Here is a 23,579-nt window from a genome sequence, read left to right on the forward strand (position 1 = left end):
GCCCTCAAACGTCACACAACTCGTCCTTCTGGCTCTATGTTAAAGTCTGAGGAGGCTCAAGAAGTGTCAGGAATCCTGTTACAGGAGCAGCCTACTTTCCGAAGGTCACTTATTCACGCAGATAAATGACCGGAAGCATTAAGTCACCCATTAAGTCACCGACGAAGGTCTCGTGCGCTGAAACTGAGAGGACTCCCTACCTTGTAAAAGAAGTACTGCACGAGCTCAGATATCCTGATGTAATACAAGTGCCCGTGGACAAGAAGCATCTTCTTCAAGTGCTTAAACTTGGGTATTGCGTAGTCGCTGTTCCTTGCAGCTTGGCGACCCTCCTTCCCAATGACGCCTAGAATGAAGGGTGCATATATTGGTGACCAGAGCCAAAAGCCCAGGTGACCACTGCCTGGTATCTGCTTGCAAAATCACAAGTCACAGGTGGACACCCAAGGTCCCTCTGCATGGCAGGGTACAGCCTGTGTCTACCAAAAGCACAGATCCCAACTACAGCAGCAATGGCTTACCTATGCCCACGTGGGCCTCCAGGATCATGCTGACGTCATTGGCACCGTCACCAATTGCTAAGGTGATAGGGTGCTCCTTTGAAAATTTGATTAACTTAACAATCTGGAAAAGAAAGAAACACGGAGTTTATCTTCTGTTTGGATTTCGTTAGGGTTATTAGCTGGGCAGAACCAACTGAGACACACAGCTGGTGTAGGTCAGAGGGAAACGACTCACTGCTCCTTTTTAGAGCTCTCAGACTATTTCCTCAACAGAGGGTCAAACTGTCTCATAGAAACTAAGATACGATCAATGACGTGACTTCACAAAGGCAGGAAGACAAAATTAGAGTAATATCCAGGTATTGGAAAAGCCTGGGACCAATGCAGTCTGCAGGAAGGGGCTGTAATTCTACACCACTTGGTATCAAACAATTTTTAAAAAGAAGCTGTTTCTAATGCTATTTTAATTTTCAAACCTGTCATGCATAAAAATCAAATATGTCAACGTAATAAGTACCCTTCATGACTTCTCTTTCTCAATTTCCAAGTCTGTTTCTTCATAGACCTCCCCCCATGCACCATGCTTAAGTACAATGCATTAGGATGAGACAGAGAAGTAGAGAAACTACAGATCGCTTTCTTATTTCAAGACAAGAAATGTAAGTATACAAAATGCATTTGTATACATCAATTGAGAACCCAAAAATAGCACTGGGAATCCCAGGCTGCGATCAGGGAAACAATTACAGAAGGTTTGCATGGAGTCAAGCACAGAAGAGGGTACCAAAAGAAGGAGCCACTCTGAGAAATGCCCAGGACATCTGGTTAATTAGAGAATGGAGCTTGCATTCAAAAGAGCACCTCCCTGAGCCTGGCTCTCTGCATAATGCTCTCGACTTTACAGCTGGGTCACCTGAGAGGACCCGATCCCCTTATGCCCAGTTTAAGGAGGCACCTGAAGCATGCTACTGTGAAGCCAGGTCTCAGCCAGGCGTACAGACACTGGAAAGACGCCAAGTTTGTGGATGCGTCCCACAATATATCTGATGTATTTAAAAAGATAATCTAGGTATGTTCCCACAAGAACAGGAAGAGTGCAGAGGACTGTCTGGAGTTGGAAGGAGGAAAATCAAATCCTGGCTCCCATGGGCACACAGAAGGTGCTCTGTGAATGCAAGCTCCCATCCCCACGCCCTTGGGGTAGACTCCCAAGGCACTAAAGCACCTCTCTCCATGCCTGACCCTCAAGGAGAATCTAAGACTCAGGTCTGACATTTCTATGCTCCCACTAAGTGTTTGGCTATCAGAGACAGTGAGATCTAAGGAAAGGCTTTCTCCCCATGCAGGCCAGTTCGTGACCTGCGCCTTCTGTAAGGGTGCCATCCGGCAGCACAGCACGGCACTGCAGTTCCTGCAGATCTCCAGGAAGAGCTCTCTGTAGTTGCCTGAGGAGCTCCCATCCTCCCGGGGCTTCATTATCAAGGACAGCGCAGCTCCGTCGATGATTAAACCATAGTCATGCATATCTGTCGAAAGTCTGTTGGAGCACAGAAGGGGAGATCACTCAATCACCGCTCTATCATACCCGGGGCATCTGCATGGTGCCTGGGGTCAGGAGGCTCCTAGTTCTCCCTCCATCACTCCGACCTTTGCAGAACTGGAGCTACCTTTGTGATGCCATTGTGAAATCACAGTCAAATGAAAATCCTTGAGGCAGCAGCCACAGCTTCCTGAGAGTGTGTAAGTCTCACACTGAGACACCACAAGGTGGACTTGGAAGAGCAGGTCTCCACGTCTGCTCTCCATGCCAGCCGCCTTCTACCTGTATGGCTAATACCTCCTAGGCTTCCTGCCCTGGTGACTTCACTGTGAGAACATGGTCAAAGTCTCCCTTTGCTGGGCTATAAAGATTTATTTATTTTTATCATTTTAAAGTATGTATAATCTGTATGTAGGTGTGGGCACACGTCTGCTGAGACCAGTGGAGTCTGACCTCCCAGGAGCTGCAGCTGCAGGCAGTGGGAAGCCGCCTGGCATTGGTGCTGGGAATTAACCTTAGGCCCTCTGGAAGAGTGGCGCATGCTCTTAACGACTGAGCCATCTCTCCAGGCTCCTTTGCAAGGCCTCAGAATGACAACAACATCCATAATCCCGAAGTTCTGCAGAACAAAGTAGGGAAATAACTTTGTGCTCTTCTAAAAACAACCTAAAATCTGCACACACCTAGAGGGCTGGCTTGTCCTGCCAAATACATATGACTCTTGACGGTTCAATAAGGGCATGTGCTCTAAGCCCAACTGTCTTAAGTTGAGAACTTATCCTCTAATCTCCAAATGTTCGCTGTGGCACATGCATGTGGAAACCCACACAAATAAAGACGTAAAATAATGACTCATCAGAATCAGATGAGACTACCTTCAGATGACTTGCCCAGCCCTGGTAAGGGAGGCCCTCATGAAACATGTGAATAAACCGGTAGACACTCTTGGGAAGACACTGCTGCCTCCATTATTACCAACCACCTTCTCTGGCAGTATCCCAAGGCACCCACGAGGGACCCACAAGGCACAACAGCAGATGGAAAGGCTTCCGTGCCACTCAAAGCCTCTAGGTGACCCACAGACTGTGGGCACACAGAGGTGCAGGATCCCATGAGGTGGGACTGGTTTGCAAAGGCGGTGGGAGGAGCCACCTACCCCGAGAAGGAGTCTCTGGTCAGGCTTCCGCTGCAGCGCAGGACTGTCTTGCTCAGCTCAAAGAGGACATCGTGCAGGCTCTGCTCCTCTAGCCTTTTGGTGGTCAGCTCCAGCAGCTGTGTGCTCCTGCGGAACAGCTTGCAGGCATAGCAGGTGGCTGAGGCCGTCTCCATCTTGTCTCCAGTGAGCACCCAGACCTTGATGCCCGCCTTCTGCAGGGCCTCGATTGTGTCTGCGGCTTTCTCCTGGAGCCTGGGAAAGTAGAACCCAGACAGTGGGCTCAGGAGCCAAGGCTGCCAAAGAAAGAACTTCAAGAAACATGAAGCCATCAAAATATTCATCTCTATGAAACAGCACACGCACAGGACCTGAACCTGCTCCCAGAGCGCACACCTTACAGTGATGTGCACGAGGCTCTACCAAACAAACACGGATGAGCTCCTTAAGGGGCTGTCCTGTGCCACATCCTCTCCCTGAGCCTAACATCCGTCCACAATTCAGTATCATTCCACTTAGGAGAATCATTAAAACCAGAAACGAGATGGAAAATGGAACTGGGAAATATGGTATTATTTTTCCTTTTGGTACCATTTGTTCTCATATTGTTCCTTATCAAATTAGAATGCAGACTCTACTGGAGTCCAGTTCAGAGGCTGGTAATAACACCAGTGGCCCCACAGCTCGCTAACGTTCACTGCTGGCTCAGTATGTACCAGCACGGTGTGAAATCTGGTATGACCTTTCACCTCTACATAACCCTGCAAAGTCATCGAGTCCCAGGGAGGAAGCGCCTGGTCTGAAGTGTGGAGACGCCATCACTACAGACGCACAAATGAGGACAGCCGCCTCCAATCTCGTAATTTTTCTGAACAACGATAAGGAACCCGAGGTCTAGACTGGTAAGGGTGCTGACTCTGGGTTTTAAAGAAGAAACGTGTGATCAATCATCACTTCAACGGGACATCATATGTCATCCCAGGTGGACAGGTGTTCTATGTTACCTGGGCTGTCTAGAAGAGAAAATTGTTTTACTACCACTGAGCCCTAGTGCTCCTGGGTGTCAATCCTCCATGTTCTGTGGCCTAACTCCAGCCATGTCAGCTGCCCACAAGGGCTTCATGCACATCCACTCAGAAGCCCCCTCCCTGGAGCAGCCTCCCTTTCTGCATCACCGCACTCAGGCCACGGCAAGGGCTCCTGGCTCTCACCCTGTAACTGAGAATTCAGAAGCGTTCTAACATTTTATCAGCTGTGACTACTGGGTTAGTCCACTTCAATCTGTTAACTTTCTTCAACAAAGACAAACATGTCAAAGATATTAAAATCTAAAAAGTCAAGCTGTGCTCAGAAGAGCCAGCAGCAGCTTCCAACAAATAGTAGGAAAATTACTACTAATTCCTTTCTTTTTTTTTTTTTTTTCTTTTTTTTCTTTTTCGAGACAGGGTTTCTCTGTAGCTTTTTGGTTCCTGTCCTGGAACTAGCTCTTGTAGACCAGGCTGGCCTCGAACTCACAGAGATCCGCCTGCCTCTGCCTCCCGAGTGCTGGGATTAAAGGCGTGCGCCACCACCGCCCAGCTACTAATTCCTTTCTAAGGCAAGAGGAGAAACTGGATCTTCCATGTGTAACATGATGTGAAGATGTCACTTTCACTATCTGGAAGAAAGTGCCTTTTCAGGGACCTTATGTGTGGCGCATCGCCCAGCTCTGGTTTTCTGGGCTGTCGCTCTACATGAAGGGAAACAGTGAAGCTGTCCTCAGGGAGAACACACTGGCACTGGACGTGTGTGCCACCCGCCCACCCCACTCCCACGGCCTCTCCACCTGTAACTGTGGACGTGTGTGCCACCCGCCCACCCACTCCCACGGCCTCTCCACCTGTAACTGTGGACATGGGTGTCATCCGCCCACTCTACTCCCACGGCCTCTCCACCTGTACTCCCACGGCCTCTCCACCTGTAACTGTAGACGTGTGTACCACCCGCCTACCCCACTCCCACGGCCTCTCCACCTGTAACTGTGGATGTGTGTACCACCCGCCTACCCCACTCCCACGGCCTCTCCACCTGTAACTGTGGATGTGTGTACCACCCGCCCACCCACTCCCATGGCCTCTCCACCTGCTGCTGAACAGACACACATGGCAGCGTTACCGGTCCTCGACAGCTGTAGCACCAAGCAGAATCAGGTCCTTCTCGATCTGCTCGTAGGCTTCTGCTAACTTCTTCTCCCGATCTTGAAGCGCCACCTTGGCGGTCTGCAGCAGTCTGCAAACATCCTCATATTCTTCTGGCTCAAGCCGCTTGTAGGCAACACACAGGGTCCGCAGACCCTCCTGTGGAACACGAGTCAGTGTTTAACGTGAATCCATCATTGCCTGCTGAATGTATTCTCAGGCCTTCCTCATACCCATCTGAAGAGACTGAGTCATAACCCAGCCACCCTCAAGGAATTACTGAATTACATTAAATATGGACATTCATATACATCTAGAACTGTAACCTATGATACCTCTACCAGGCCACTACACCAGAACACAGACTTTTTCCCTTCATGTAAACAAACAGAGTTCATTTGTGTTTTGGGGAGATAATTTGTAATGTTGTGGTAATGGTTTATCCAAAGCTGGGAGCCTGTCAGAATCCAACCATAGTGAATACCAAGGAAGACTGCAAGTTTATTCATCAACACACTGGGTACACGGGAAACTAAAACAAGCCTCAAGGATGAGGGGCTCTGACATGCGTGAAGAAGGTGCTATCAAGGCCATGTGACCTGCTCCTGGTGTGGCTCCCTTGGGCGTCTCCTGCTCTTTCACCTTAACTCCATGTACAACAGTGTGACACTCACAGGCCTCCTCAACATGCACCGCAAATCCTGGATTTGAGACTTTTAATAATACTTCCTGCTATGTGCTGTCAACCTCTCACAGCTCTTTAGCCCTCCTAACGTGTGTGAAGGACTGCTTGTCAACAGTTCTAACCCTCATGAGGGAAGGAAGGGCACGGGCAAACACTGTGCTCCAGCCACAAGTCTGAAGAATAGTCAGACGAGGAGGTCTCTAAAGACAGAATGTCCAGGATGGAGGGTGCTGGGAATGGTCAACTGGGCTTTCAGGAATGAACGGGCCTCTGCTTGTGAAGGCAGAAAGGGACTTTCTACTGTGGTGCCGTGAGGTGGAGTGCCTTTCTGAAAGCCTCTGGCTAAGCAGGACAAAAGTCCTGTGTGAAACACCACCAAGCTATAGAAAGCACAATCACACCCAGAGAGCACTGTAGAGCACCGCCCCTTATGAACACACACGAAGTGACCCTCAACTGCACACCAGCAAACTGGATCCAACAGCACCACTCCAACACGAAAGGAATGTGAGCCACGCTGAATGCGACTCATCCCCGGATGCCAGACTGATCCAGCCTAGGAAACGGGCTAACGTAACACATGGTGTGGCCAGGATGAAGTCCCACGTGATGACTGAACTGATGCAGAGGAAGTATCTGAAAACACAACACAGAGTTGTCCTCATGTGGTTCCCCAAGAACGGCTCCAAGGCGAGGAGAGGGTGGGACTCTCCCGCCTTTTCACTTCTGCTGAACACAACTCAGCACCACAAATTCTACCAGAGCAATTTGGTAAGGAAGAGGGCACCCAAATCCAAAAGAATGCTTTTCTAAAGACCGCACATGCAGATGGCCAGCTCCTGCAGTCAGAAAGCCATAAAGAATGTATACCTCCTCTCACGAAATCCCAGAGCTATTGCATGAATGCTGTAATCAGCACAGGTCCCAACAGCTCAACTGTGACGTCAGCACAGGCGTGCCGGCTGCACCTCACATGCTCCCAACACTCACCTTGGGAAGGAGATTAAGAACGCATTCTACCCACAATTATACCAGAAAGAAAACATTCAAGAATGGCTTACTCACGGAGGAAAAGACTCATAGACTGAAAACTACACAACACTGAAAATCACAGAAGAGCAAATAGCAGAAACGTGTGTTTCCGTGGAGTGGAAGATTTCATATTGTTTAGATGACAACGCTACTCAAAGCCATTTGGAGTCTTGTGATCCTACGGAACTCCCAATGGCGATCTCCGCTGGAACTCATAGGGAATTTCAGGGTATTCAGAGAGCATAAGGATTTCAGATAAGAAGAAAGTTGGGCATGCATATATATTCTGGTTTCAAAACTTACTAGCACACGACAGTACAGAAAACTGTACAGGACTGGTGTGTGTGGAGAGAGACAGAGACTGAGAGAGAACAGCAGGACAGAACTGAGGCCCAGACACAAATCTTAGAACATCTGGCTAGACAATTTAACAAGAGGAACAAGATCACTCAACAGGGATAAAACCATCCCTTCAACAATGATACTCAATAAACTACACCCACTTATAAGAAATAAGACAGTCCCCTTTGCCTACCATAACACATAAGATCAATGTCTTAAATTTAAAACCTAGAAGTATAGAGTTTTTAGAAAAATACAAGGTAAAGTCTTCCTAATCTTGTATTTGGCACAATTTAATTATGACGCTCAAAACAGGCAACTGAGGAAGAAATGGGCGACTGGATTTTATGGTCCTCTCAGCATCACCTGCAGCCGTCTTCAGTGTAAAGCTTCAGCTGTTTAATAATAACGGTATGAATGAGGAGCCTGTAGGTCCCTCAGTTTGCTGCCTGAGGAACTGCCGGACTGGGTGTGGGCTGGGGAACTCAGGCAGAAGTTTTGAATTACCTGACCTATAGGATGGGACTAAGTATTCCAGGACATATCTAAAGTATGCTGTCCTGGTTGGTTTTTGTCAACTAGATACAAACCTAGACACATCTTGGTAAAGAGAATCCTAATTGGTAAAATGCCCCCAAGAGTGGCATGTAGGCAAACCTACAGACATTCTCTTAACTAGCGATTGATGTGTGAACACTTGCCCATTGTGGGTGGTGCCATCCCTGGGCAGGTGGTTCTGAGGTACACACGAAAGCAGCTGAGCCAGCCAGTAAGTGACGTTCTTCATCGTCATTTCCCTGCTTCATTTTCTGCCTGGGAGTTCTCTTCACGATGGACTATGATTGGGACATGAAAATTGAAATGAACCCCTTTCTCCCCAAGTTTGTTTTGGTCAAAGTGTTTTGCCACAGTGTCTTACTTAGGGTTTCCACTGCTGTGTGAAACAGCATGACCATACAGCTAGTTGGGGAGGCTGGCTTTCAGTTCAGAGGTTCAGTCCGTTATCATCACGACGGAGGCATGGCGGTGTGCAGGCAGACGTGTGCTGTAGGGTTAGCCAAGAGCCCTGCTCTTATAGGCAACAGGAAATGGTCTGACATATACTGGTGGTATCCTGAGCACAGGAAACCTCAAAGCCTGTCCTGACAGTGACACACTTTCTCTAGCCATATCCACTCCAACAAAGCCATACATCCTAATACTGCCACCCCCTATGAGATTATGGGGGCCAGTTATGTCTAAATTACCACACACAGCAATAGAAACCCTAGGATAGGCACTGTAAGAAACAATGGCCCTGAAGTATCTGGAAGAGGACATGGATGGACAGGCCCAGAGGTCAGGCACGAGTCATCAGGAGGCTGACAGGAAATTCCCAAAGGCGCCAGGCAGAGCACTGTTCCAAATCCATCAAACAACACAAGGCCACAGCTTGAAGGAACAAGCATTTTCTGAGGAGCTTGGTCTCTGAATAAAATTCTAGAGCTGCAGGAAGCAAGAGAGATCCAGCAGCCCACAGGGTGAAGTTCGCACTGCGGCCTGCGTACAGGGATGGAGTCCACACCCAGAGGGATCAACTAGCCAGCTACAGCAGACCAAGTGATGGGATGGGAGTGGGATGCAGGCCATTAAAACTGCAGTACTGAAGAATTCCCCATCTTGGTAAAGGCCTACAGAGCACACTCCAGACTCCCAAGCAGGAGAAGAGAATCACCGCGCACAGACTCACCACAACCAGAGACCATCCACAGGAAAGCAGCAAAGAAAACATAACACAGAGAGCAAGCCCAGCACAGCACGGCGTTTCCTAAGAGAAGGGCTGTCTAAACAAGGACCCACAGTTCTCGCTGGGCTTCAGTCTCAAATGTCCATCAACAGGTGAACAAATGAGTAAGTCGGGCATCAGCACGGATGGGCTGCTCAGCAGGAAAAGGACACTGTGATGCTACTGATAAGACCACGCCAGAGGGTCAGGGCTCATCTACAGTGACGGCAAACAGTGGGGGCTGATGGGAGCTGACGGAGGGGAATACAAAGGTCTGGAGGACACTGTGTGGCAAGGCTTTTACAAGTGTGAATCAAAAGCTGCCCACTTTTCTCTTTAATATGAACACACCAATATATCGACTATAGCTCAATAAAGTATTTTAAGAAGATGTACTTTAAACACAATTAAGGAAAATGATTCTCTGGTGTGGAGAACCATCCAGAACAATGCAGTATGCACTATGTCAGTGTTCTCATTAACACAAGGTGTGTCTCTAGTGATACTTCTGGGGGTGACCGTGGGCAGAAGGTATCAGAATCCCCAATGTGCCCACTTGAATGTGAACACCAGGGCTTCAAGAAATTTGTCCTAATAAGTTCAACGAAGCCAGCACATGCCTCTGCAGCACCACATGGGGACTTCCTCTGAGGGGATGTGACCGAGCTGTATCTGAATGTCTATGTAGTACAGCCTCTGCAGATCGCAGCAAAAAGTCATCTAATCCCAGGCATGGGGTCTCTCTGGCTCCTCAGTCCTGGGAGGACCAGCTGAGAGGACTGTGCTGCAGGAGAACGGCTAATCAGGAGGATAACCTCTAGCATAGAAAGGAACAGGGCTGAATGAAGAGTGCAGAGCGAGCGGGGCTGGAACGGGCAGCGTCTTACCACTGCATTGCGCTCGACTCTGGACCGGACCTGGTCCACTTTGCCTTCTATGACCCGGGGAAATATTGAAGAATCTGCTCCTTTGCAAAACAAGTAAATTTCTCCTGGAAGATGGAGAAAACAACGTTGAATTTAATTACTACACAGGAAGACACGTTTACTTTTCAGCTTGTTATTAGTGAAAACAAATGACACCAGTGCGGAGACCATTTCAAAGTACATCTTAAAGACCAATTAACACATTAAGATCTGAAGGAGGTGCAATCCATGAAATACGCCAGGGCCCCATTTTATTCCTACAGCCCACAGGTCTCAAGACAGTCAGGAGCCATGAACAATCAGGGCTCCAAGTGCTCATACTCCCCATGAGGAGCAAATACTTCCTGGGTCAGGGGTTGGGTAGGTAGGGTGAGCATAACAGAGCAAAGAGTGTGCTCCTGGCCCAAAAGGAGTGCTCAAACTCCATGAAATGCCAGAGGTGAGTGCACGACTCTCCCCAAAGCGAGCCTTCCATGGACAGGCCATCCTTTGTATCACAAAGCTTCAAGGGAAACTCTATCTTCCACATCCCTAGCCTTGTCCTCGGAGCTCTGAGCACCTTCGTGTTGGCTTGCATGTTCCTTTTCTCAACAGGAAAGAAATTTCTCCTTCCAGGTAACAGACACTAACAGACAGCAAAGAAGCAGCCACCATGCAGAGAAACCAGCTCTGATGACACCTGCTCAGTCCAGCTGCTCTGCAATAAAGTCTCAGTCCGACCCTCGGCTGCCTACTCTGTGAAACACTGTCTTGGCCTGACCCTCAGCTGCCTATTCTGTGAAACACTGTCTCAGCCTGACCCTGCTCAACAATAATGCATCTCAGGCCTGCAGTGCTATGCTGAATTTGGTGTAACTATAGAAACATTTGGGTGTAACTATAGAAACATCACAGGAAGTCAGTTATGGTGGTGCACACCTTTAATCCCAGCAGGCAGAGACAGGCGGGTCCCTAAGTTTGAGGCCAGTCTTATCTACAGAGTGAGTTCTAGGACAGCCTGGGCTATACAGAGAAACCCTGTCTTAAAAACTACCTCTACCACCACCACCACCACTACCACCACCAACAACAATTTAAAAAAAGAAAGAAAGAAAAAGAAACACCAGTGGTGGCAGGCTACAGAAGGGATATGGCATGGTTTATGTTCCCAAGAAGGCAGTTTCCTTGTAGGACAGACTCTTACGCCCCTAACACTGAGAGTGCTTGGAAGTATGTAGAGAGAAAACCTCAAGAGGCTGGTGGTGACTGGTTTCAACAACCATCCAGGATGGGACTTCTGGGCTGAGGACTGCAATCAAATTGCAAGGCACAGCTATTTGACAGGTACCCACTTGATCTATTTCCAAACTGTAGGAAGTTATCAATGTGGGGTGCATAATGGGGAAAACACAGGCAACAGAGACATGACTGTTGTTCAGCCAGTGTCCCCTGAAAGATGCAGGAGAGTGATGAGGCCTCCCCAGAGAGACAACCCACGGGAGGAATACTAGGCAGCTCCTGGTGTGGATGCTGTGGATACCTGGGCATCCAGGAAGGCATTCTGTGAGGGACCTGCGAAGGGGCTGCCACTTCACGCCATGATCCCGGAAGGGAAACACAGCTGGGCAAGCAGGCTATGGTGGCGAGGAGATGCAAACACAACAGTACGTGCTGGTCAAAGGCCAGGAGATCAGTGGTAGCTGAACCTCTGACACCAGAGCTATGTGGCTGTAAGGAGGGCCTTGTGAGTGCTGGGGGGGGCTCACATCCAGTGCAATGTGTGGGCAGGGAGAGGATGGGGTGCATATCTACTTCTGCTGGGATTCCTCTGAAGAGGGTGACAAGGGACTAACTCATAATGCCTTCTAGACAAGATGCTGACAGGGAAGGACAGCCGCAGGTATCTGCTGACAGGAAGGGCAGGCGCGGAGGAGGCAAGTGCCAGTCCACATGGAGATTACATGCCAAGATCTTACAGAATCACCAGGTCAAGGGGTCCCACTGCACCCACTCCTTCACCATCCCACACTTTAGCCAGAATGTGCTGCTCCCAAAAAACAGCCATTGTCATAGCAACCAGTCACCCAAGAAACCCACTGTAGTTAGTTAGTACTTTGAATTCTAGTACAGAAATATCTGCAAACTCATACTACGTGTCCTTAAACGCAGTCAAAAACATGAGCTGCTTTTTAGATGAGTGTGGAGCTCGGTAGTAAGACATTCATAGATGAGATAGTGTCTGTAGGAGGCTTAGTTAGTATTCATTTCTTTCCAAAGTTGTTAGTATGTAAGAGTTTACCTATGCCTTTAAAACTGGAGAAGGGGGATAGCTCAGATGGTAAGGAATCTGCCTTGCAAGCATGATGACCTGAGTTCAATTCCCAGAACCCATGCTTAAAGAGGCAGCGTACATCTGCAATATCAGTGCTGGAGAGGCAGGGACAGAAGGATTTCTAGGGCTCGCTGGCCAGTCAGTCTGTCCTAGTCAGTGAGAGACACTGTCTAAGATCAAAAAACGAGTGGGGCAATGCCTGAGGAATGACAGCCATGTTGTCTATGGTAACACAGAAACACTCCAATGAATGTACACACACATACACATGCACCTGCATGTATGTGTACAAATTGGAATGGTTTTTATGTCCTAAACCCTTGAAGGTCCTAGAGAATTATCCGCCAGAATAAAGCCACCGCCATGTAACATCAGGAGAAATCTCACCTGTGGCAGACTTTACAATCACACTCATTCTTCTCCGCACAGAGTCAAAACTGAGGACTTCCAGCAATTCAAATCTGAAACAGAAACGTGGGGCATTTATTCTCTGCTGCCAAGAAGGTGCTGAGTTTGAATGATTTCCAAATGATCATACCAGCAGGAAGGGGGAATTCTCACTGCTCCCTGTGCCCTTTCCACACTGTGTGGATGCCCCCGTGGATGTTCTGGGTCTCAGAGGATGCCCAGCTCCAGCCCTGTGTTGGGATCAGTGTTTAAGAGTGCTGATGGGTCAGTCCAGGCTATGACTCCGCCCAGAAGGGTCGTAATATCTGTGTCTCACTTAGAATATCGCTAGAGCCTGCACTCTCATGGCAAGTCTGACCATCTCTCCGGGAGTCTGGCTGGGGCTATGGAGCCACTGAGTTCAGGGCCCAGGCCTCTGAAGCACTGCAGCGTGCAGACTTGCCCCTCACACGGTCCTGGGCAGCTTACTTCAAAGATTAAGACTTATTTTTTTCCCAGTGACACAAATTTGTGCAGACAGCTCCTCACCTCTCGATGTCATTCTCCCTGTTCAGTATTTCCATGTAATTGTCCTTCAGTCTCAGATATGTGAAACCAAGCCTGCAGCAGGAAGAGAAGGTAAACCCAGGGCTGAATCTGAAATCCAGACAGGGAGTCTTCACTTTATACTGGGCCATCCTTCTTAAGGAAGCACTTTCATCAGGACAGGTTGCTGGGTGCATTACAGAACCAGGACATGGGATTCAGATTTATTTACCACCTCAGAAAATGACCCAAGAGTTTGCGCCCTACACTGAGAAGGTGCACTCTGGGGATGCTGGTGGCTTGCAGAAAGCCCACAGGTGTCTGGGCTGCACTTCCTGCTTCTAACCACATTTCACTAACTGGTGAGTGACTTCAGTAGAAATAGAAACCTCAGAGGCTATCTGCCACAGTGTGAACAGCCACCAAAGTCCCCGGTGGAAACAACCCTAGTGCGAATGTCAAGGACGGTTGGCTGGGGAGACTTTGCCCCTCACGAAATGATTAGTATGGCCACCACAGGAGAGGGTTCTTCACACAGAATAATTCTGCCCTCTCGTCCTCTCTCCAAGCTGTCACCATTCTGCGCACAGAAGAAACCCTCTGAGATGCTCGTGCTTTGACCCTGGACCTCCCAGTCCCAAAATGTGAGAAGTACATTCAGGAATTATTTTTTAAAAAAATAATTTAAAAAAATATAAATTATGTAGCCCTTGGTCAACCTAGTTATCTGACAGGATGTAGGCCCATTGTGGCTATTTGCGTGACGTTGGCTCACGCTCTCTCTACTGTAAAAATGAACACCTCTAGCCATGAGGCACCTGCCAGGAGAGCAAAGGTCTGGCCTTGAGTAGCTTTAACAAAAGATGGGACAGAACACAGTAGCCCATCTAGCACCAACTACCATAGCAGTCAGGAGCTGGGCATATGGGTGATGATAGGCACCTGCTCTACTGGGCGCTGCCCTCAGCTGAAAGACCCCTGGGAGGAGAAGAGCTCATGGACAGTGGGGCAGCCTGACCTGACTTTCCTATCTGCAGCAGTCATGGCTTCCCCTATAAATCAATGGTCCTCAACTTTCCTAATACAGTTCTTCATTTTGTGGTGACCCCAACCATAAAATTATCTCATTGTTACTTCAAAACTGTAATTTTGCTACTGCTATGAATCATAATGTAAACATCTGATATGTAACCCCCAAAGGGGTTGTGATCCACTGGTTGAGAACTATTGCTATAAATGCTTCTAAAACTAGCCTCAAGGGCCTTGAGGTAGTGGTGTGTGTGTGTGCGTGCCCATGCATGTGTGTGTACTGGGGTGGCCTACACACCTACTAAGGGCACTATCATTCATACATCTTTGCCACCACCTAAACTTTACAGGGAAAGCAGATTTGCTTAGTCACAAGCCAGCTCACTACTCTGAGAGGTGAGAGGCATGAAAATGTTCTCGCTGTGTTCTTGGTCTCTGAAGGCTGCATACATTGTTGGTGGCAGCACTGGAGTTTACTGTTCCATAAGAACTGTGAGCTGAGGTTATTGACATCCCTGACCTGAAATTGTGTCACACATCTGGAGTGTTTTTCTGTATGTCTGTGTCTCATGCCACATCTCACACAGCAGAAAAAACTCCAAGAAGACCCCTTCGTCAGTGTAAAAGTCCCAGGTGGAAAGACCCAACACAAAGAAAGAACAGCGACAGGCAGAGACTGCATCTAGCTGCTAGCTCTCCAGGTCAGGTGACAGGGAGAGCTGCAGAGAGTCGGCCTTGGTGGTTGGCATCTTAGGATCAAAAAGAAGGCCTGGGGATGGGGCTCTGTCTAGACTGCGATATGCACAGAAAACACAGCAACAAGGGCTTATGTTGCTGACAGGAAAGCTACCTCCACAAAAAATGCAAGGGCCCTGAGGTCACAATACAGAATTTTCTAGAACGACTCACGAGTTCGGTTGCAGACCCATTACCGTCCGACTCACCTCTGCACACCTTCAACCAGGGCAACTTCATCAGGCGAGGACGATATATACACACAGGACTTTGAGTCTGGAGATTTCTGGGGACCATCGACATCGTCCCCAGGATCGTCATCCTTCACCTGGACAGTGTGGCACAGGCAGAGAGCCCTGAAAAACAGCTCCTCCCGCTCCTGTGGAGACAGTTAGGGAAACTAACACTTCTGCCTGCGATGGGGAAAATGTGAAAGAGACAGCAGATTGGACAGGCCCACAAAGCAGAGGCTAAGACCTCCCGGGGGTGGGGGGGTGGGACTGCCATTAGCTTGTCTCCGTGGTTACAAAAGAGAAGCACGTGTGGCTCCTTCATGCTCCAGAGTTGCCATGGCAACTCATATAAGTATTAACAGGCAGTGAAGACTGAAAGAAGGGGTTTTGCTCATAATGATACTCCTAGGAAGCAGGAATGCATGGCTATAAACACACTCAAGAATGGTCATGTCCTGTGGGGAAAATGTCACCTATGCAGTTGGCACACTCATTCCTGGACACCCTACTCTCCAGTTCCTGGCCACAGCGCCTATGTGGCAGTGGCAGTCTGCTACTGGCAAAGACTGCTGCACTTCGCATGACTTAATCTCCAGCTGTGTGCCTGCAGCCTGAAGCTCAGTCCTAACAGCCCTGGAAGCAGATGCTAGGAGCCCCATGCTGAGCTGAAAAGAGTGCATGAGGTCACCATGGGCTGACCCAGATCAGAGTTCAGCCTCCTCAGTGATGGCTACACCCTGTAGTCAAAGATTCCTGAGGTCCTGGGTAGCTGGGCAGCACAGAGGCCAATGATAGGCTTCTCTGACAACCAATTTGGTGGGCAGGATTTGGGGTGGGTTTGGGAGGGTGTGGAGCTACGGCAGATCTCAGGATAGCCACGGGGCATCTACTCCTTCCTCTTTGTGAAAAAATGGTATCAATTGGAGCTCACATTGAAGGAGTTCTAACTGTGAACTGCTCATCTGTCTCTAACAGGCCAGTGTTCTGCAGTCATGATTTACCCTTTAGTTACCATACAACTGGTGCTGGTTTGAACCTTGACCAGAGACACTAAGACCCGAGGCCATGGCACTCTGGTGTGTATATGCATGTGTGTGAGCACAAGTGCATCATATATACCCATGTATCTATGTGCATGTAAATACACATGTGTGTCTATGTGTGTGCGGACATATCAGTATGCATATGCAAGTTGCACACATGCAAACTGTATATATTCACACTATTCTCAGAATACTGCCTATCCTACTTGTGCTGTTTTTTTTTTTTCTTCCTCCCAGGTCAATTCTATCAGAGGAATCACTGTCAAGACCTCCTGCCTCTTGGAAGGGGATACACCATGGTAGATTCCAACCATGACCTCACTGAAGTCCTACAATGATTACTGACTTTGCCATACTGCCCACATGAACGGGGCAGCTTGTGTGAGTGAGAGTACCCCACCTACTCACATCCCTGATCATGAGGCACAGACACACCCTGCACCCCCAGGACCTGCAACCTACCCTTCCACTGACACCTGGGGAAGAATCAATCATATCGATGCCAGAAGAGTCCGGAAGGACCTGCCCATTGCAGATGACATGAGGTACGTAGACGTGGCCCTCGATGCAGCACTCCTTGAAGGCCATGTTGTTCTCCGTAAGGGTGCCCGTCTTGTCTGTGAAAATGTACTCCACCTGAGGGTACCACACTCTCAAGGTAAGACATGTAGGCAGGTGACAGTTCTTAGCCCAAGCCTATTACAATCCTAGTGGGACAGGAACTTCTGAGAGTCTGTCCAGATAGACCCACTACCACGTGTGGGTACCCACAGCACCCCCCTTCACCCACACAGGTGCAATTTCGGGGGAAGAGGCTCTCCCCTCCTCATACTGGTGACAAATACAAGACGGAACACAATGTGGCCTCACAGAACTTGGCCTCCAGGGAGCCAGGGCTCTATGTGTCTGTGCAGCGCAGGATGAGGGGAGCCCTGACTCTCCTTAAGCAGGGCGGCACAGATGAGAGAAAGAAGAACTTTCTCTACGGGGCTGAGAGGTTGAGACTCCCAGGATGGGACAAGGTTTAGAAGACAGAATACACACGAGGAAAAGGGCAGGTATCTGTGAATTTGAGGTCAGCCTGATTTACAGAGCTACTTTTAGGACAGCCAGAGCTGTTATACAGAGAAATCCTCTCTTGAAAAACAAAAACAACAAACAAAACAATTATATGTACGTATGAGTGTTTGTGTATGGGCATACACACATGAGTTTAGATGCCTGTAGGAGCCAGAAGATCCCCGGGGGCTGGAATTTTAAGTGGCTGTGTGCTGACCTCCAAGGGGACTGGTACCCAAACCTGGGACTCCTGAGGAAGCAGTTCTAACTGCTGCGCCATCTGTCCAGTCAGAACCCAGACACAAGTCCCACTGCTTCTGTCGGCTGGAGACACAGAGGAAGCACGGCTTTTACTATTCTAGACAGGTCTGCGAGAGTCTTTAATCCAGGGGTCTGACATTAATGTTAGACTCCAGTGTTATGTGTTTGAGCTCATACCCTTCAACTTCACTAAATTTATTAGTTCTTTTTTTAATTAACTAATTTTTTAAAAAAGAAAACTATCTTTTTTCATTATACATACCAATCCAAGTTCTCCCTCCCTCCACACTCTCCATCCACTCCTCAGAGAGGGTAAGGCACATGGCTTTGGGGAAGTTCAAGGCCCTCCCTACTATACCTAGGCTGAGCAAGGTGTCCGTCCAAAAGAGAACAGGCTCCAAACAAGCCAGTACAAGCAGTAGGGATAAATCCTGGTGCCACTGGCAGAGTTCTAATAGTTTCTTGTTGGTCTTCAGGGTTTTCTACAGCTCTGCAAACAGGAGCGATTTAACTTTCTTTTTCCCTGTTTGTGCATCTCCTCCCTCCTCCCCCTCTCCTGCGGCACCTTTCTGAGGAGCTGAAGAAGAGCAGGAGTCCTCTGCTTCTCCTGATCTTGCCGTCAAACCTAGAGGAAGCTTGACATTTCTTGATGGAGTGTGATGCTGGCTACAGGGCTGCTATATGTGACCTGTGTTGTGCTAGGATAGCCTTCTCCTCCTAACTTTCCACAAAACTCCACACCCTCTGTGTCTGTCGATGGTTGCCTGGTCCGTACGCTTCTGTGACGTGGTGGACACTGTCTAATGATCTGCGTGTGGCGGCCCGTCCTGGCAGGCCAGGGGTAAGCCCCACTGGATCGTGTCAAGTGGTGCTGTGCTAGTCTGCATTTGTGCCCACTGAGGACACTGGTGATCAAAGGCATGAGCTGTCCTGCTAGGCACAGACTGTTCACTCACCCACCTGTAGCACATGACACAGGCAGAGACTGCAGAGACAATGTGTCTTTCCTGACAGCAGTGACTCCACACCTAACTAGGATGCTGGGAAAGCCTTTCCAGCCTTAGCTCCTCCTCCATATGACAGGGATGAGAGGGTCACACGGGAAAATGTACAAAGCCCCTGAATGAGGTCTACTTGGAAGGCAGTCATTTCTGCTTCAGACACAGACAGAACTGCCATCTTGCACTGCTGTGTACAGGGAGGCACTGACTGGTCCTGACCCAGTGGCCCAGCACACTGAACACAGGACAGGACAGTCGAATTCTGAGATGGACTCCAGGTTGGGAGAGACGTCCTGTTCCAGGGCATCCCCGGACACTGCCCTGATTTCTAAAGAACAGACCAGTGTGTTACGCAGGAGGTAGGGCATGAAATACCCTACAGGAACACATCAGAAAGCTGGAACTATGACAGGCAGTGTCCTCTGCAGTAACAGAGGCTTTCCCCAAGGCAGGTGGGGACATGTGCCTGTCAGTCTAGACTGTTTACATGGTATTACTAGGCAACTGCAGGGTAGGTCCAATTCAAATGGATGATTTACTTAATGAATTGCCACATGCCAAAAGGCCCTTCCGGTGACATAAGGATGGGAAAAGGTCAGAGACTCCCCATGAGGCTGGATGAGATGGAAGGAACCAGTCTTTCTGGGGTATTCTTTCCTACGCACCAACACTGAGTTCTGCAGTGAGCAAACGGAGTGTGTGCCAGCCCTCTCTTACTCTGAGGGACCCTGCTGGCCTCATAGAGAGCACAGGGAACAGCTGTGGTGTGCATGAGCGCTGTTCTCACAAGGGGAGCCCCTGCATGGCTGTCCCAGATGCTGTGACTGTCGGCTCACATCTGTTGTCTCGTTCTGCACTGCTCTGGAAATCATAGCACAGACCACGCAGGACTTCCTGGTTCTGAGCTAAAGGACTATGGTCCTTCAGACCACACATTCATTAACTCTACAACACACCGCCCAAGGAAACTGCCCCAGGTTTCTGTTTGCTCCTCCTGCTTGCTGTGCGGTGAAGGGAGCAGAGCCTCACGGAAGTGCCATGAGAGTGGCCTCCCACCACACTCTGCACTCTTTTAGCTATGAAGGCCAGGATAAGTGAGCAAGCCCTGGGACTGTGCTTGTTTCTCTCAGCTAGGGCAATCATCACTTTTTGACATTATAAAGTTAAAAGAACCTTATTGTCTGTTATTACATAAATCAAGTTTAGAAAGATACACTCAGGAAAAACAAAACCACTGTCAGTGATTTTCTACTGCTGCCCTTACTTCTGATTTTCACCACTGCAGCTTATCTGCAGGTCGAGTGCAAGACCTGCATGAACTGCCAGTAATCAAGGAGAGCCCAACCACTAGGGCATAGTCAATTAGCCTTAGTAGGGCTAAGAAAGCAGGCAGAGTCTCTAGAAGATACCTACCTGTCCCAACTCCTCGTTTAGATCAGACGTGTTAACCAGAGGCCCTTCCCCCATCTCCTCATCAAACATGTCTTCATCCCAGGTGATGAAGTAGGAGCCAAGGAACTTCTGCATCTCCACTGTGACATACATGGACACCGGGATGATGTAATTGAAGAGGACCATGAAGGCCAGGAAGTCGGTGAAGGCCCTGAGAAACTGAGAGCATTGACTGCATTAGGAAGCAGCAGGTCACAAGGAGGGGACAGGAAGCCTCAGATTGTCAGCTCCTACCCCAGTCAGATAAGTAAACACAAGCACTTTCACCCGCAGACAAAGACCCACTGGGAACGGCTACCTGTCATGTCTTGCTGAGGTCTGTGCTGGTGGAGAGATGGGGAGGGACAGGGACAGAAGCTCACACTAACCACACCATCAGGGATGTGGAGAGGCCATGCTAAGTAGTGCCCAACGGGAATGCCACTTTTGAGTACTCATGATGTCCCTCTGTAACTAACAATCCTCAAACTTAGGATGAGATGGGACCTTGCTACATAGTGACTTTCTCTTCAAACTCATGATCCCCAGTCTCCGCCTTACTCTGGGATTACAGGCACGCCCGCCACACTCAGCTCCGGGGGACTACTCTGTATAGTTCACTCCTCTTTGAGGCTATTAGGGAGAGGCGATCTGTCAGACGGAACACAACATCATGCAGGGTCGGTGCTTGCACACAGGGCTACATCTGTACCAGCCCTGATGTGATGTCAGTGCATATGGCTCTGCTCTGAGGCCAGAGCCTTTTGTCCCCAAGTTACCACAAAAAGCAGTATTTATCTCAATGATGTGCTGAGTTTTGAAAATACCAAAATGATTTTGGTTCTTTACACATTTATTTCCAGGCTTGTCCATTCTAGTACCCAAGGATGGCAGGCAGCTCCCACCTGCCTACACCAGGTGCCAGTGATGGCCTCTGTCCTAAGCTGGGGCAAGGCTCCATTCTACCTGAAGCAAATCTGCCTTTGTAGTTTCCTGGTGCCATCGTTTTTGTACCAATGGCCTAAGGGCCACCTCCCTCACACAAGGGAAGTGCTTCCATACCAGATTCCGCTGGCGCTCGGACTCGGTCTTCTGGTTGTACCATGGCTCATCTCGGAAGGGCTCACTCTGCCACACATACTTCAGCACCGTGTTGATCAGGGCCTTGCTTACCAGGATGCAGAGGTACACAATCAGGAATGTATTCATTGACCTAGAGGGAAACAGCCAGCCTTCAGATGTCGCTCCTGGTCCTTCCTCACCATGAAGGGACAGCACAGGCACTCAGCAATGCCCTGGAGGGCACTGTCCAGCCTGACCCAGGAAGATGAAACTCCAGCTCGTTCACAGCCACCTTTGCCAATGCAGGACCAGAGCCATGGGAGGAGAGGGAAAGATACATGCTGCCACATGGTTGATGAACCTCTCCCGAGGTTCCTGAACCATGGGGACTCCTGTGCCAGAGTCAGCTTAGAGCTTGGTGATTCTCACTCTAGGGTGAGCAAGAAGTGAGTACCAGAGAAGTGCCTGAGGCTGGAACATGGCTGATTTTTACGGTCTTCTTCTGAAGCCCATGCATCACACCCAGATGTCTGCAAGCAGAGCATCCTAGCGGATGAAAAGCCCATCTCCATTCTCACACTTAACGCAGCCACAGACAGGCCCAGGAATGGCATCCCTAGTGTCCCTGCCAGTGTCCTACTCCTGGTAATTAACTAACTCCCGCTGCTTCACTCTGTGACATGGAGGCCATCCACACCAAGCAAGGGGCAGAGACTACAAAACCTCACACTCTACTTTCTCCTAAGCCTAATCTCGTCATGGCAGTTGTCAGGGCTTTACTGCCTAATGGAAAATATTCACTCTGCTCACAGTGACCTCAGTAAACCACATCAGGACACACTTGGTTCCTATCAAGTCCCTGGGATGGAAGGGGCTGAGTATGATCCCCATTTTGAAGTTTGCCTGAATCAATGACTGGGGATATGAGGCATCTGTGATTTATCTAAAATTAGAACTTGGGGGAAAGACGTACAGGTAGCGTGTTAGCAGAGAAAGGGGTGAGGCCATTTATCTCACTGGGAGGAAAGCAAGAAAATCTCCCGAGTAATGGGCTCTGTGGTTAGCAGCTCCAGTCCCTGCAGGAGTGGGCCCCCAGGACACTGTGGGCCCCCTGAGGATGCTGTGGGTCCCCTGAGGATGCTTGGGCTTTCCAGGACACTGTGGGTCCCCCGAAAATGCTGTGGATCCCTCAAGGACCCACTGCTGCATCTATGGGGACCAGTGATGGCTAGAAGGTGGCAGCAGGGGAGTGGCCTTACTTTTCCACAGCAGATCTCTTTTGGGACTTGGACTGATAGTTCAGAGCCATCTTGGTCTCCATGCCTGTGTAGATAGCCACACCTGGAAGGAGAAGAGTCTGTGAGAAGCCCATGCTCTAGAGAAAAGGATGCTCACACAAACAGGTCACATCTCCAACTTAACCAGGAAGTGAGCTTCTCAAGGAAGCTGGATTCCTCACACTCAGGAGTCCTGTGTAAGATCCAATCTTCACATTATATTCTTCATTCCAAATATTAATATACTGGGTGATCAGGCAGCAGGGCATAGTGTATATTTCAAAAGTTATTTCAGTCAATTAAAACAGGAAACAGTGCACTGTCAATGGGAGGTATTAACAGCGACAAGCAGATTTAGAGAACTCTCCTGCATTACAATGCTTGGCGAATATCTTCCTGGATATAGCTTCACGATCCTGAGCCATGAACTGAGGAGGTCCTTAACAAGCAAGTCACGATCTTCGCTGTCATGGCTCATGGGTTCAGATTATACCACAACACTCATCTCTTAGCAGGTCACCCTGCACCAAGTTTGTGGTATGTTAAGGCATCTAGTGGTCTCTCAGGGTGATGTAGAGTTTAGTTTGCTAAGCGTGTCCTAGATTTTAGAAATGATTACCAGTGGTTGGCAAATTAAAATATTTACCAAAGATCTTCTCTGTGTTTTTGAGTGTGGCGCCTCTGAGAAGCAGGTTTTCTGATCCTAATGGCCTGGAAGATAAGGAGACCAGAAGTGGTGGGATGCAAGACTGAAAATCAATTCAATCATCCTAAGAGGAAGCGGTGTAGCGTGGATTTGCTCACACTGAGTTACCAAAGTCTACCTGCATAGGGCTCCTCTGAGGAGGAGACACTGCCTGTGGGATTGTTTCTAGTCCCGTTTTCCTGGCCTGTCACTCAGAGGCTGGAGCTTCACAGTGGCATTTGAAAGGCCTCAAGGAAGCAGGACACCCCACCCTCAAATAACCAGGAGCCAGAATGCTTCAGTGACATTTCCACAAGAAGCCATAGGCAGAGTCTTCAGATAGCGTCCCTATCCGCGCCACCAGCAACACCTAGATGTGAAAATGGTACCCAGACT

The 23,579-nt window shown here is 49.0% G+C and overlaps 1 protein-coding gene across 6 annotated transcripts in view; it reads right to left on the reverse strand.

Moving 5' to 3' along the window:
* Atp11a (ATPase phospholipid transporting 11A) overlaps positions 1-23,579 on the reverse strand; it is a 108,217-nt gene that overhangs the window by 19,895 nt on the left and 64,743 nt on the right. For all 6 annotated transcript variants that reach the window (XM_057752109.1, XM_057752108.1, XM_057752111.1 and 3 more), the window contains exons 9-22: positions 23,145-23,209; positions 22,481-22,562; positions 21,222-21,372; positions 20,142-20,339; positions 16,870-17,043; positions 15,341-15,510; positions 13,371-13,442; positions 12,822-12,895; positions 10,085-10,188; positions 5,351-5,532; positions 3,200-3,451; positions 1,863-2,040; positions 522-624; positions 201-346 (exon numbers count right to left, since the gene is read on the reverse strand). In XM_057752109.1, coding sequence (XP_057608092.1) covers positions 201-346; positions 522-624; positions 1,863-2,040; positions 3,200-3,451; positions 5,351-5,532; positions 10,085-10,188; positions 12,822-12,895; positions 13,371-13,442; positions 15,341-15,510; positions 16,870-17,043; positions 20,142-20,339; positions 21,222-21,372; positions 22,481-22,562; positions 23,145-23,209 — 1,951 coding nt within the window. The remainder of the gene's footprint in view (positions 1-200; positions 347-521; positions 625-1,862; positions 2,041-3,199; positions 3,452-5,350; positions 5,533-10,084; positions 10,189-12,821; positions 12,896-13,370; positions 13,443-15,340; positions 15,511-16,869; positions 17,044-20,141; positions 20,340-21,221; positions 21,373-22,480; positions 22,563-23,144; positions 23,210-23,579) is intronic.

The sequence above is a fragment of the Chionomys nivalis genome, chromosome 20 (assembly GCF_950005125.1).
Source record: "Chionomys nivalis chromosome 20, mChiNiv1.1, whole genome shotgun sequence".
Classification (NCBI taxonomy): Eukaryota; Metazoa; Chordata; class Mammalia; order Rodentia; family Cricetidae; genus Chionomys; species Chionomys nivalis.